Below are 16308 nucleotides of genomic sequence, written 5' to 3' on the forward strand. Positions count from 1 at the left end.
AAATATGCAAGATAACTCTCTTTGATTTTTTTTCATTCAGAACAATTTTTAATCCAAAAAGACAAAAAGCAGTGTTCTTCACAGACATACTAAGTTTTTACTATTTCTTCATAGGTTAGAATCAAACATCACAAACACATTAACAAATTTGCCAACAGGGCATGTAACTTCTGTAATTCAGTCTGATGTGACTCACTAGGAATAAAATTATAAGTAATCAGTCAACAGTTAACAGAAAATATCCTTCCACTTCTTGGAGCCAAGGAAAACTACGAACATTGCTTTTCTTCCCTCTTGCTCAAAAACAAATGTTACACCCATAAAACTGATCTAATTTAAGATACACACTTTCGATGTCATATGCAAGAATACTATTCCACAGAATCACACAACATTTTGCACTGGAAGAGACCCATAAGGATTTCAAGTGGTACCTTTTAACACAGAGTAAGTGTTGATAAAAAAGCTAGGTAGGAAATACATGACCCTTCCAACTCCTGCAATTGTCTGATTCTGTGAAATCAGTTAAGATGCTCTACTGTTACTGTTCTTCATGCTTATTTTATTTAACTAAGCTAGAAACAAGTGGACAAAACTTCTTGGATAAAACAAGAAGGCATTGCTCCTTGTCCATGCTCTTCTCCTAGACAAATAACGAAAAACGTAAGCGAAGAAACCGTATCTCTGGAAACAGAAAGGGAAGAGATGACTTGAAACCACAATCCCCTCTCTCTTTAGGAAATTTGAGCCTCAAATAGGAGTTTCCTTACAACTATAACTTGCCCTATTTTGTCTGCATGAAAAGGAAGATTTCCTGAGCAATAACCTCATGGAAATCAGGCTGACAGAAACTTCTGTGCCGCATCTGCTGATGGAGACCAGCTACTGGCATTGTACATTGCAGAAAACATTGTCCCATGAAAGCTGCAGCAGTGTTAAATAATCATTTAACAAACATGAACGGAGCTTTATTTTGGAAATGTTTTCAAACAGAATTAACAAGTTCAGGAAACACTGTTGATTTCCTGAGAACATGGAGTGCATTTACCATGAATCATTAACTCTCGCTTGAGATCATCATTAGCCACATAAAAGCAGAATTATGGAACAAAATATTTTAGAAACAACTTACCAACTAAACAATTGGATAAAATTGCTCATAAAGCCATGAGTAATTTGGGAGAAAAACTGATCCACAGCCAGATAAACAAGGAGATGAGTAAACTGCTTTAAATGACATAGGTCTCTTATAAAAGATGGAGCTCAGAACAAAGTTTTCAGCCATCCTTAATACTGTTTTGTCCTCAAAGTTTACATTTCTAAACAGCACAGTGGAAGACAAAGTTATGGGATATCCTCAAGAAAGAGATTTTTCTTCTACCCTTGCTAACCTGCAAGACTTTCAGGAAAGGCTGACACCCAAATAAAGATCTAACTCAATGACTGGATAGAGACAACACTGAAAACCTAAACTTCCACTGCTAGTTTTTGAAGAAGTTCATTCAACAGCTTCACAGTCCTTTGGTTTTCTCCTCCATTATGTTTAATTCTGTATGCAGTACGGATAAGAAGGCTACAAACTTCCTTGCTCATGTCAGTTGTCTCAGTAATCTGAAGGAAAACAGAAGAATGGAAAATAATGCAATTAATTTATTAAATGCAAGTCATTCTCTATTAATATCAGCAACATAACCACAAATCTGTCCCTTATAGCTGAACACAAGATGCTCTGAAAATAAAAGCTGAGCTCACAAGAAAGTTTCATTTTCTCCAAACATTCTGTTTTGACACATCTTGGATGAACTCAGCATCTTTGAGACATCTAAGGTTCTCTAAAACTAAAGTGAAATAAATCAAGATGATATCAAAAAGTTTTAGAACACAAATAGACAGACAGTGCAACCATTTAGGAGTTGTATCCTTGGAAACCAACTGAAAACATATTAAGTTCTTGATGGGCTTTGGGAGACAATTCAATTCTATAATGTTTCAAAGAGTAAAAATATATCCTTCTGCTAGATGATGACAAAATACCACAGACAGACCCAAAGGCATAATTTTTGCATATTCAGTGGGTTAGTCTCAAATTTTACTAAGCTAACCGAAGTCACTGCCATGCAGCACAATTTGGTGCTGTGTGTGGTTTTGGGTGCCTTAATATAAGAAATACATAAAACTATCAGAGAGGGTAAGTTAAATATAGGCATCCATTAGTTGCAAGATACTGCATGGAGAATTTCTGCAGCTTTACAGAATATTTTTCCCAGTGAGATCTTGTCAAGATGTGTCAAGAAGGAAAATAGGTTGACTGTAGCTGAAATAAAAGGCTGCTCCGAAAGTAATGCTCCTCTTTTATGTTGGCCCACAGGGGCAGAGGAGGATGTTGATGGTATAGCAAAAGAGGTTGAACCTTCCAACCAATATTTGATTACAGTTTGGTGCCATGCAACCGATGGCAGCTGAGGGGCAGTCTGACATGGAAGCATGTATGAAGAAAAGGTCTGCCACTGAATTCCTCCATATAGAAAACAGTCCACCCCTGACATTCACTTATGCTGAATGTTTATGGAGACCAAACAGTGAATGTAGCACAGTGATGCAGCGTGTGGTGCGTCTCAGCAGAGCTGACAGTGCCATGAAAGACAAGCCACATTCTGCACAGTCATGCACAGCTGTCATGTCATGAAATGAAGAGTGTCACAATCAGCTCATCCATACAAATTGGTGCATTATGACCAGGAAACTGTGTACAGAACTGAGTATCAGTTTCATTGCGTTGGAAATGATGATGAGAACATGGAGATATAGCAAAGTTTGTATCAGGTCGGTCCCTGAATGCTCACACATGAACAGAAAGAGCACTGTATGAATCAATACAAGGCTGAAGGTGACAGTTTCGTGAATCTCATCATTACTGATGATGAGATGAGGTGTCACCACTACAAGCCAGTCAGAACAGCAATTTCTGGAGTGGCAACATGTCAGTTCCTCACTGAAGAAAAAGCTGAAGGTGCACTTTACCTCAGTGATGTGCACTGTCTTTTGGGATAGGAAAGGGGTGATCCTCCTGGATTTCCTGGAACCCCAACAAACCATCAATTCTGACTGCTTACCAAGCTGAAGACTCACACTTCCAGAACCAGACTGGAAAAGAAGACAACCTCTCTCTTGTTAACACAATATGGCCAGGCCCCATATCAGTTTGAAGACCATGGAGCACAGTGCCAATCTTGGCTGGACTGTCCTCTCACACAGTCCAGATTTGGTGCTTTCTGATTTCCATCTGTTCAGGCCAACGAAAGAAGGACTGTGTCAACAACATTTTCCTAGCAATGATGCCATCATAGCAGCAGTGCAACAGTAGGTCACATCTGTTAGTGCAGATGTTTATGAGCATGGCATGCAGACTTTTGCTCACCCCTGTACAAAATGCACAGCTGGTGGTGACTATACTGAAAAATAGTGCTTTGTAGGTAAGAATTTGCTCAATCAAATAGTGTTATTGCGTTCTTTGTTTCTGTTGAAGTTTCCATGGAATTAAATAGAAGGCATTTCTTTCAGAGTGACCTATGCAAATCATATAGCAGGATAGCTATTGTTTGTGTAGTCAGATCTTCTTCAGTTCTCTTTCTTAAGATGTAGAATCTTAAATCTGAGTTTGCAAGAAAGGTATGTTTTACTTAAACTGGGAAGGAAAAAAAACAAACAATCATCACTTACATGGGAAATAAATTCCTGGGCAATCATATGACCTCCAGAAGAAAAGAGTAAAAAGTTGGTAAGAAGATGTGTTATAAGACACTGGGTATGACATTGTTCCGTATCTGCTGCATTGTTTACAGAAGCCTGCAAATCTCCAAATGAAAGGACAGTACGGTTGTAGAGCATCATTAGACGACTGTAGACTGCTTGAGATTCTACCTGTAAAGAACAATTTCAAAGCATGCAGGATCAGAGAAGAGTAAAGGTCACCTATGGTATTTTTCCTATGGATTTATTCACTAATAGGAAAGGGAATACTTGGCAGAAATACTCAAACATAAAAAAGTCTGCATTTAGGCAGCAAGGCAAACAGGGAAGGAAGGGCAGTACACACATTTCTTTCATACTGATTCACACACACTAATGTGGGCAGAATGGATTTGTTAACTTTCTTTAGTCTTGTACACTAAGCAAGGAGGGCACAAAGCCAGGGTTTGACCTTTTTTAATAATAAAAGGAAATAGAGAAAGTCCCTCAGTAGAACATGGTCAGATTTTTGCATTGTGGGAAAAAGAACAGAGGATCCTCAAGGGCTCATTTCAGCATTGCTGCTAAAATCAATTATATTCCCATGCAACCTGACCGCAACTGATAAAACGTTCTGGTAAGAATGCTATTTTTTCCATCTTCCTGTGTTGTTTGCAAATTGTGTTTTTATCTTCTGAGTTAGCCAGTAAAAACTAATTTTTACTGGGTACAGAAAACAGAAGACTTTGTCTCCTACACAACATAAAAAGAACTAACTTAACATTAATTTTGTTCACTCTATCTAAACTAAACAAATGATAATTAAGTAAATAAATAGATAAAAACTTAACCTACAAACATGCAAGCCCGGGGACCAGGGAAAAAAATATAGCACTGCAAACTCAAAAGGACAGCTATTTCTCAACCATGTTCAGAAAGATGACTTGTTTCAGTCAGTTACTTGACCTCATTTTTTCTCATCCCTTCTCCACTAACATAAAATAGTCTGAAATAGCTATAATAAAAAAGCAAAAAACCAACTTAAGGCATAAGCTTAGCATTAGCTGTAGGAATACATGTCAACTAGCCTAATCTGTGGAAAATAAGTTTTTCCACTCTAAGTAACTCAAGAAAAGATCACACTGAACTGAGAGTAACTGCATGGAATCTCTGTGGAAAAGCTTTCTTCTCATTGAAGTCTCTCGTACAATGATTGAGAATAACAAACTGATAGTATAAGGGACACTCAGGAAGAAGGTTTTATACATGGGACAATGTGATTTCATTCTGAGGTGCTGGAACTGAAAAATGCTGCATATATATAGATCTCAGCACTTCCTAGGCCTTTGGCTTTACTCAGCCATATTTATTACTGGTGTATTGAGTACTGTCCCAAAACTATATTCTAAAACTCTGGTTTCTTTACTCTGCTGTACCTCTAACCTAAGTCGATTAATATTCCACCTCTGCTCCTGGAGTAGAAGAAATTATAGAGAAAAAAATTAAAAAGTGACTGACATATGAACCTGCATAGATAGTAGGGAGAGGGAAGGAAACAAAATATTACAAAATGTGCTGGATAGTTAGATGTAAAATGAAAGCACGATGTTTTACTAGTGTGATGTATAAAGCCGCATTTTTTAATCAAATCAGTTTTTGAACTAAGAAAAACAAAATACTATAGCCAGATTTTGGAACCAGGCTTTGTAGATCAGATTGCTCAGGTTTGTTCAGACTTGCATAACAGCTCTCAGCTAAAGACTTCCATGCATTTACAGGCACACAGAGACACACACCAGTCTATGCAGTGCAGGGACTGAAGTTCTGACGCTGCTTCACTCTGCCAGAGCTTTAGCGTGTGGGAATGCAATATGCTTATATGTTATGTATCTCTTCGCTGATTTTTGGCACATATATAAGATAAATCAGTGTAGATGGGTGAGGTTGGGATTCAGGGATTCTGTGATGATTATATTCACTACTTCAACTACTGCTGTGAATTCTCTTGTGTTTCCTTCTCAGAAAAAGCCATCGCACAAGAGTTCAGAATTCTGTCACTCCCAGAGTAGTTTTATTTTGTATTAAAAGCATTTATGTTATTTAAAAGAAAGACAAAAAGGTGCTAATGTATAGGTCTTTAAGAAGTGGAAAAAGTTTTCTAAATGTCACCACGAAAATTCATAGAAATTAGTTTTTCACTTCTCCACTGCAATACAGATCCCAGAAAACCTTGCAAAATCAGTACCTTCTTCAGTGCAGAGCTTTCATTTTTCTGTTGCATACTATTTATTTTATAGCAATGAGATATTAGCAGACTACTGACTGATTATTATTATTGCTGATTATTATTACATAACCCACCATCGTTTGAGTCCTTTGTTGGTTTTCATTCTGAGGACAGTAGTAAAAAGCCAACAGCCACAGCAAAGCATCTGGGGCTACAGCTGCTTTCATTAATTGTTCTGCTGCAATATCCAGCCATTCTCCAAAACAAGCAACCAAAAACCAGATTTCATAAAGGTCAGCAAAAGAGCTGGAAAATGAAAATTATGCACTTAAATATTTTATTAAACACTTTTAAAATTTCTTAGGTTGACTGCAAAGAGCACTGACATGAAAATAAAGATAGCTTTAAGGTAACACTTCACCTGCTAAGCAGATTCATTTGTTCTGTCTGCAGACAGGTAAAAGAGGATACACTCAGTGCTATTAACACATTATTAACACATTAAAACCTTTCCATAAAACTGAATATCTCTAACACCAGTTTCCAATACATCGCAGTGACAAAATATCATGTATTAAAATATACGCCATAAATTATTCTTACTTTACACTCTCCAGTCTAAGAACTACCAAAACTTTAAATCACAATTTAAATACTACATTCTAATGTACTGTTGTCTTATTTTGGTTTTCAATCTCACTGTCTTGTTTACACAACAACCTATTTTTGGTAGATTATGAGGAAGTACATTTAGGTGAAGTAAGAATACAGTTTTTAAGGATATCCATTTTCAGTTCCTCTTTAATGAAGATTTGGAAGATACTTACCATCTTGGCTACTGCAGAAAGGAAAAGAAAGACCTGAATGGGCCACAGCTCATCTCTACGCTCTCTCACATATTCATCTAAAGCAAAGTTAGATCTTTTTCATCACAATTGATCCAACTAATGAAAAGAGACAGAAGGGAGTGATGCAAACCAAAGGTGGGCTTCCTGTAGGCAAAAAGTTAAACACAGCACGGAAGAAAGAACAGAGGGATGTGATCACCTGTATAGTGTCTAGTTGGAAGCCTGTAGCAAGCAGTACTGAGTCTGGTCTTATTCAATATTTACATCAATGGCATGGGTAGAATGGCAATATTCTGTTGCCATTCAGTAAGACCTGGACAGATGGGAGGGTTAGGCAGAGAGGAACTTGATAGGCTTCAACAAGAGCAAGTGTAGGGTCCACTAAGATGATGAGGGGCCTGGAACATCTCCCTTCAGACAGACTTCAGAACAGAATAGACAAGACACAGCACTGAACTGCAGTTCATACAGAAAGCAAGAAACAGGCACCAGACAGCCACGCCTCAGAGGGAACAGAGAAAAGCTTTTATTTTTTTTTTTTTAAAACAACAGGAATAAAAGCCTTCACACATTAACTGAAACAAAGTGTGGATTCAAGAATCTGCCATCCAGAGTCTGTATGACCCAGGCGTTGTATGTTTCTATTAAAATACTGCATTTTAAAAATCAAAACAAAACTGGTTCCTACGAATTTAGAAGCTGTTTAATATTCTTTTGGAATGCTCACTCTTGAGTCAGAACTATGCAGACTTATCATTTTTTCATTCTTTCCATATAATCCTGGAACACTGAGAGCAGCCCTGCGGAGAAGGACTTGGGGGGCCTGCTGGATGAGAAGCTGGACATGAGCTGGCAGTGTGCACTTCCCACCTGGAAGGCCAACTGTGTTCTGTGCTGCATTAAAAAAGGGGTGGCCAGCAGGGAGAGGAAGGTGATTGTCCCCCTCGACTCAGCTCTTGTGAGGCCCCATCTGGAGTACTGTGTACAGTCCTGGGGCCCCCAGAACAGGAAGGACGTGGAGCAATTAGAGCAGGTCCAGAGGAGGGCCACTAAGATGATCGGAAGGCTGGAGCACCTCTCCTATGAAGAAAGGTTGAGGAAACTGGGCTTGCTTAGCTTGGAGAAGAGAAGGCTCCGGGGAGACCTCACTTCGGCCTTCCATTACTTGAAGGAAGCATATAAACAGGAGAGGGAACAGCTGTTTGCAAGGGTAGACAGAGATAGCACAATGGGGAATGGTCTTAAACTGAGACAGGGGAGGTTCGGGTTAGATATTGGGAGGAAGTTTTTCACACAGAGAGTGGTGATGCACTGGAATAGGTTGCCCAAGGAGGTTGTGGATGCCCCATCCCTGGAGGCATTCAAGGCCAGGCTGGATGTGGCTCTGAGCAGTCTGGTCTAGCGGTTGGCAACCCTGCACATAGCAGGGGGGTTGAAATTAGATGATCATTGTGGTTCTTTTCATCTCAGGCCATTCTATGATTCTGTGATCTACCAAAGCAGAATTCACCTAAACAAACACAATCATTAATTACAGTAACTATTTAGAAAACAAACAAACACTAAAGAGCAACAGCTCAGAAACATGGGGTGTCAGCCCAAAGAGCAATATGACAAACACTGAAATAGTTTTTCAGTCTTATCTTCATGAATAAAATTAGAAAATTTGGATGTTCGTACGAGCCTTCAGAAACTCAGAACAACCTCATTCATAAAACAGGCCATATCCAAAAGGCTCACAACAGGCTTTTTCCAAAACCAGCTGCTTTTTTGGTGGAAGTGTTCTCCTGTTACACCAAAAAAATGGGGAAATGTTAGATCAACTTTCCAACCAGTATTTTCATCTCCCTCTCCTCCAGCTCACAGTATGGCCTCTGTCTTTCCACCTGATGATCCTTTATACCATGTATACTCTCACAGTACTTCTTCAGGACTTAACTCGTGATGCTTTAACAAGCCAAAACTGGCTCCTTTTAAGCGTCTTTAGGATACTGAATCCTGAAGACAAAGAACAGGTAATGGCATTGCTAAGGAAAAGGTCTGGTTGATAACTTTGCATTGGACCCTCTCTGGACATGACAGTAGCTTCTGAAAGTTCTGGTTAAACAGAATTGAAATGCAAACATGAATCAGTTTTAAAGTTTCATGGGAGAGGTAGGCAGTCAAGTATTTCTGTTACAGCTAGCTGTTTGCTGAAATCTAAGGCAAAAGGTTGGTTTTTTTTGTTTTTTTTTTGTTTTTTTTTAAATTGAGAGGCATATTGGCCAGTTGTATAGATGCTACAAAGTTCTTGTTCAGTAAGTAACTGAAGTGCTAGACTGTAAAACAAAGCTAAATTTAACAGAAGAATATAGACTTAATGAAATGTGGTCATTTCAGATGACATGACTTTTTACAAAGTAACACATTCAAATGACAAAAATCTAGAAATACTGCTTACCTAACGTTTGTATCTTCTACTATAGATTTGAGTGTATCCGAAATGTGTTTCAAATGCTGCAGCCAGTGTGTAGATGGCAATTCTGAGGAGGGAGAATGAAAATAAAAGTCTTAGAAGATGGCTTTTCAGTTTTTTATTTGAAAAGTTTCTGTCCAACTGGAAAAAAAACAATAAAATTGAACACATTAAGATATCAATAAAGCTTTTGCTTTATTTTGATTCAATTATCATCAAGGAATTAAAATTTCCTCTTAAAATTTTCCAGTTTTCAAGAACTGTTTTTGTGGTTTTTAGAACAATAATTGACAGAGCCATGTGAGAAATTACAGTTAGAGATACTCTTTGAATAAGGCTGATGTACCCCTGTGTAAGTTCTACCTCAATATTAACAGATTGTGAGTGGAGCAGAAAAACTAATGAAAAACTGCACAACACTGAGTAGTATTTTGTGATCAATCTAAATGGAATATCTTAAAAAAATAAATAAATAAGAAAATTAGGTTTGCAGAACCTAAACAGCAGAACTCAAGCTTCTCTTGTTCAGAGACAAACAACAAGGCAATACAGTATTTTTGTACATATATGGCATATAATCACAATTAATGGTATTATACTTAGTATGCCTTATAGACGCTTCCATATCTTGTCTTAACTCCTAATATCATAGTTTTAATACAAAAAATAATGCACTCTTTCTCTGTTATTCTCATATAGTTTTCTTTAAAGTTATATCTGTGTTATAGTCATGTAATAATTAGATGTTTCTATTAAAAATCCAGTAAAAGAACATTATTTAAATTGCTACACCAAAACACCCAGTTTAGGAAATGGCAAAATTTAGTCTTAGTCCTTTTAAAAGTTATTTTAACGCATATAGAGACAATGCAGGTTAGATTATGCTGCAAACGTGTCCTGAAGAAACTTACCAAAAGGGCGTCTTAGTAAAGCTATTACAAGAGGCTGGTGGTGGTGAGGGAAGTAGGCCTTCAGAGGAAATTTATGCTAAGATAAAAAAATAATTATTTTAAGAGCTTTCTGGTCAGATTTCAAAACAAGCTTATAGTAAACAATCTCATCCAACACAGTAACCAGCAACAGAGTCTGAAGCAAGAGAACACAGAAGTAATTCTACGCTTAATTTTAAGATTTTATACAAAGAAAAAAGGGAGATACCTATGAAAAGCTTGACTATTAAAAATCATTTACGGTTTCCTTATAGATTCTTTTTAAATAGATGCATTAAAAATGACTTAAGAGTGTGAATAAAATTACATCTTAATATTAATATATTAAGATTAACCTAGTAACATTAATAGTCTTCTTCCTGTAATCATGAATGTCTTCATTCTTAATACACAAAGGCTAAAATAGATACTAGTTCAATTTCATTTTCCACTGTAAACAAGCTCATGGACCATATCAAACTAGGAATTAGTAACATCAACAAAATATAAGAGGGTAATATAGATTATTGCTCTATGTTTAAAAATGGAAAAGTAAAATTCTTGGAATGTGACTCAGCACAAGATAGGGTAGTCATAGATAACAAACCAGTCCTCTGTTTATCTAAGTGTTTCCAATTCAGATGACATGCACATAGCTACTTGTGTAATCATTAGATTAACAGGAGCATACCTTTAATCTTTTTGTTCTGTAAGCATTACTACAGGCATGTCCAAGGTACAGCATGAATGTGCAAGTACAGTATGAACTCCATTTGAAGTGGATTGAAACCTGGCTGAACACCCAGGCCCAGAGGGTGGTGATGACTGTCACATCAAGCTGGAGGCCAAAACCAGCAGTGTACTCAAGGGGCCTGTACTAGGTTTGATCCAGTTGAACACCTTCATCACAATCTGAATGATGGGGCAGTATGCAACACAAGGTTTATTTGATGACACAAAAGTGGAAGGAGTCATGGATACACCAGAGGGTCATGCTGCCATCCAGAGGCTGGAGAAATGGGCCAACAGGAACCTCATGAAGTTCATCAAGGAAAAGTGCAAAGTCCTGTCAACTTAGAGAGGAACAATCTGAGGCACCAGGACATGCTGGAGGCCACCCAGATGGAAAGCAGCTCTGCAAAGAATGAACCGGGGATCCAGTGAACACCAAATTGAACATGACTGGGTGTCCTGGCCGCTAAGAAGGCTAACACTATTCTTGGCTGCACTAGGCGAAGTATTGCCAGCAGGTCAAGAGAGATAATCCTTACACTCAACATTGCTGAAGCTGCACCTGGAGCACAGTGTCCAATTCTGGGCCCCACAATGCAAGAGGGACCTGAAGATAATGGAACAAGTCCCGTGTAAGACCACCAAGATGATCAAGGTTCTGGAGCACCTCTCCTATGAAGAGATTGACCATCCTGGAGAACACTCAGGGGATCTTAGAATCATAAAATATATTGAGTTGGAAGGGACCCACAAGGATCACTAAGTCCAACTTCAGATTTCACACAGCACCACCCAAAATTCAAACAATATATCTGAAAGAGCTGTCCAAATGCTTCTTGAACTCCGTCAGCCTGGGGATGTGCCCACCGCCCTCTGGTGCAGAATCTGTCCCTAACCCCCAGCTGCCCCTGCCCTGACACAGCTCCATGCCGTTCCCTCGGGCCCTGTCACTGTGACAGAGCGCAGAGCTCAGTGCTGCCCCTCTGCTCCCTGTGAGGAGCTGCAGCCGCCATGAGGCCTCCCCTCAGCCTGCCCTGCTCTGCGCTGAACAGACCCAGGGACCTCAGCCGTTCCTCACACACCTCACCCTCAGACCCTTCACCATCCTCACAGTCCTTCTTTGGATGCTCTCTACAGTTTTATGTACCTTTTCTGATGTGGCACCCAAAGTTGCACCCAGTGCTGGAGGTGAGGCCACAAAGTGCAGAGCAGAAAGGGACAATCTCTCTCCTCACCAGCTGGCAGTGCTGGGCGTGGTGCATTCCAGGGTACAGTTGGCTCTTTGGGCTGCCAGGGCACACTGCTGGCTCAGATTCAACTTTATCAATGTCTACAAACACCTGACAGGAGGGCACAAAGACAGAGTCAGGCCCTTTGCAGTGGAACCCAGTGACAGGATAAGAGGCAGTGGGCACAAACTGGAACACAGGTGCGTTCCTCTGAACATTATAGGTAACTGATCATTGACACAGTTTTCTCAGACAGGTGGCAGAGTTTCTGACCTTGGAGATATAATAAGCAATTTGGACACGGTCTTGTGCAAACCTGCTCTAGGATGGCCCTGTATGAACCAAGGGTTTGGGTCCAGATGAATTCTAGAGGTTCCTTCCAACTTCAGTATTTTGTGATTTAAGTGTCCATTACAACTGGCTACTTCCCTTTGGAGTAAGGGAATAGCCAGTAAAACAGATAAAATCTTGAAACACAGAGTGGGAATATGGACTACAGAACATGACATCCTTCTAAACTCAATGAAGACAACATTCAGTTTGGGAAAACATAACTTCATGTGTGAATTACATGTATGCACCTTATAAATAAATAGAATGATAAATTCCTTCTCTACACATTTTTTTTGTTCTGCGAACAATAATTAATTGAAATTATAGCACAGTAATATACAGAGTAATCTTAGCCAGTGTATCACTAATATGGTAAGGCTATAAGTCTACTAATCAGGTGGAACTAGGTTAATTAAAAATTAATAATCCCTATATTAATGTATGCATGCAATTAGCTTGAATCAAAAATCCCCTTGAAAAAGCAGCCCTTGACACAGTTATTAGTAGCCAAGACAACCCACAGCATAAGTTGCATATGAAAACAGTATTGTAAAGCATGTGAAAATCAGTTTCAGCATATGGTTTAAGCAAAGAAAAACATTTTTGCTTCCTATAATACGTACGCAGTAGTTTAGGCAGATCTTTTCTTGCATAAGCCATCACAAATTGCCAAACAAGATACCAAGGGACAGAACTTAGAATCATAAAATCATAGAACTGCTCACATTGCAAAAGACCTTCAAGACCATCAAGTCCAACAGCAACCAAACCATACGACCCTAACTCTAACAACCCAAACTTGTTTGGATGTGGCTGATTATACTAATTGCCGTGATGTAAAATAGGAGATAAAAGTTGAAGACTGTTGTAAAATATTTATCTAGCTATTTAAAACAACATTCCAAGGTGAAAACCACATACAGTCCTAATGGAAAACAACCCTGGGGGAAAAAAAAAAAAACAACCCACAACATTTCTATTAAACAAAATAAGTTCATAAATTTATAACTAGCCTGACCCAAAATCCTTAAACTAACCCTTGCTACCATCACAAACTTGAAGGAAATCTGCTTCTACAAAGCATGAAGAGGATCATCCCAACAGTGGATCCCAGTACAGTCTACAAAGTTTTTAGAAAAAACAGCAAGTTCTGACAGTGCCATATAGGAAAAGGGAATCATTCTCCTGCTGTCTTCCAAACCTGTGCAGCTGTCAGACATGACTTGGTTCTTCAAAACATTTTTTTGGACACTTCTATTCACATAACCTTTTTTCAATTAAGGGTACTCAAAATTCCTAAGACTTCAGATGACCTAGCCACAGTCTTCTTCATCCTCTGTCATTAACGGTTTTACCATTCTCCAAAGAAAAGTTAAGGGAGGAAATTATGTCACTGACAGACTTCCAGAAGAGGATGGACAAAGATGGGTGCCTTATGTATATATGTAATATTAGTAAGACAAAAAATACAGAGTGATTTAAATCAAGTTCAGGAAGTAATCTGCCTGCATATTTTTGTGCCAACTATAAGTCAACTTTATGGTTAAATTAAGAAACTGTGAAACAACACATTTTAAATCCTAATATTGAAGAAAGCGTCTTAACTAGAGCCTCATAAATTAAACTGTGTAAGATTCAAATAGAGAAAACATTTGAGACCACTTTCAGAGAAATAGGCAATAGCCCACACTGTAATGTCAGTAGACGAAGGACTTTTCACCATGAAGCAAACACATCACCTGCACAACAGGATTAGCCCTTGGGTGTCTGGTGGGTGTGAGATGTTTACTTGTTTTCTCCACCAAGTCACCCACACCTGAGGCTACACAATATGCTGCTGCTGTATGCAACCAGGGTGGCATAAAATTAACAAGTACAGCACCTACATATTAAGCAAGACAGCTGCAGTTTCATCCTTAAGTCATATTGCCTGAAGATAAAAGATGATAGATTCAGTCACAATGGTAATTAAAGGTCAGTACATCACATGTTGCCACATGAAGCCCCGAATTTTCTTAACTACAATCTCCCCAAGAAGTTGCAAAACTCAAAGGAATGAAAGATTTCCTTAAGTCTAAAACAAAAAGCATTAAATAATATATAATAATTTCCAAACTTACAACAACAACATTGGACTTAAAAGCAAACAAAACAAACAACATGATTAGCATGTGAGGTGACAGTGTGATCTAAGAAACTAACAAGAAGTTTGTTACCTATAAACAGAGCAAAACCTTTTTGTATCTCCTATTTTAAACTTTAAGAGTGAGAAGCTGAACCTGCTGTTGATTTAAGTCATGCATACAAAAAATAATCTACTTAATTCAGTTCAGTATGAATAATGTAAAAGCCCGTGCAAAAGAAAAGATGCTAAGCTGGGAAATTTGAAGCTTTAAACTGAGGTAACTTTTCTGAGTGGCCACAATTAAAGGCCAGAAATTGGATGGGGATGCAAAGAGTGGAGCAGCCTAGAGATAGGGTTGGGGTTATTACATCTGTTTTGTTTATTCTCAAGAACTCTGCTACTGCAATAGAAAAACTCTAAAGTTTTTTGTCTATTCTGTCAGAGATGCATGCCAAAAATCATACAAACACACTGTAACAATTTAAGTGCCCCTGAGAAAATTACAGTTTAGGATGTAGGATTATTCCAGGATAAGTTCAGGTAAATTTCTCTGGTATACTGGTTCCATACTGTATTTCTATTTACAGGTAAAAATGTATGCCAAATTTCAGTTCAGACATCTACAACCTTGGGGGGACAGTATTATTAAACTCATTATATTCAGTGACCGTACTTATCAGTAGAACTGTTACTTTCTTGCAAAATTTTGTATCTTCTCACTGAAACAAAACATTAAGAAGATGATCTTGACTAACCTGCTTGTTTTCATTCTGCTGAACCTGAATGAAGAGCTGTATAAATACTTGTATTATGGTCATAACTTCAGGAGCTCCATCGGTTTCCAACAGTGCATTCCTAAGATTGAAAAGTTAGATTATGACAGAGATTAGATAATTTGTCTGTCAACTATAGCAATGTTAATGAAAGGAAAAAAAAAAAAAAAAGGTACGTTATTTCCATGTTCTAGCTTCAACCTGTGCCTGAGCTCATCATGTTACTTATGCCAGAAGTACCAACCCTGTGATGGGTTTTGTTCTTTTTTAAAAGAAACTATATGCAACCTCTACAAATACTCTGGATTTATTATGTATACACGGTATACAAACAGATGCATATAATTTACCCAAACAATAAATGAAGAAAGAATAAAATTGAAAATCAGACTATCACAACTTTGCTAGGTAAAACTGGTATCAGAACAGTTGGTTGAATGCAACTATTCCCACGCCTACAACTAAGCATATGTAAGTGCTTTGAGGGAAGGCATTCACAGCCATGTCAGAGTGAAATTATAATCTCTTGGAATATCCTACCTTGAGCATAAAGTATACATATATATATATATGTCTTGACTTAAATTGTTAAGTAGTGCACTCTTAATGTAGTGAGGGGAAAGAAAAAAAACATTGTTGATGAAATATAAAAGTTCCATAGATAAAAAATTACAGAAGGAGATCAAATTTTAATATTAAATAATACAGATGCCAATCATTGTGACTTCTTAATGAACACCATCAATAAGCCAGCACAAACAAATAACTATGTACCAAAGGCATACTAGATCCATAATTACTGCAGATTTCATTACAGACTGATGCATTCCAAAGTGCTTTCATTGGTGAAATCATTAAATCTCTTCTGGAGGTTCAGGAAGGTGACTGCTTTAACTGGCCCTTCCATAAGGCATAATGCAACCAATGC

General features: G+C 38.1%; 1 protein-coding gene across 5 annotated transcripts in view; it reads right to left on the reverse strand.

Moving 5' to 3' along the window:
- Positions 1 to 20: 20 nt before the first annotated feature.
- The window catches only part of FANCC (Fanconi anemia complementation group C), an 87970-nt gene continuing 71682 nt past the window's right edge, over positions 21 to 16308 (reverse strand). For all 5 annotated transcript variants that reach the window (NM_001006587.3, XM_015280314.4, XM_040655622.2 and 2 more), the window contains 6 exons: positions 15363 to 15462; positions 10171 to 10246; positions 9245 to 9326; positions 6091 to 6262; positions 3721 to 3921; positions 21 to 1611 (listed from right to left, as the gene is read on the reverse strand). In NM_001006587.3, the coding sequence (NP_001006587.3) occupies positions 1468 to 1611; positions 3721 to 3921; positions 6091 to 6262; positions 9245 to 9326; positions 10171 to 10246; positions 15363 to 15462 (775 nt within the window). In that variant the 3' untranslated portion in view covers positions 21 to 1467. The remainder of the gene's footprint in view (positions 1612 to 3720; positions 3922 to 6090; positions 6263 to 9244; positions 9327 to 10170; positions 10247 to 15362; positions 15463 to 16308) is intronic.

Source organism: Gallus gallus, chromosome Z, assembly GCF_016699485.2.
Source record: "Gallus gallus isolate bGalGal1 chromosome Z, bGalGal1.mat.broiler.GRCg7b, whole genome shotgun sequence".
NCBI lineage: Eukaryota > Metazoa > Chordata > Aves > Galliformes > Phasianidae > Gallus > Gallus gallus.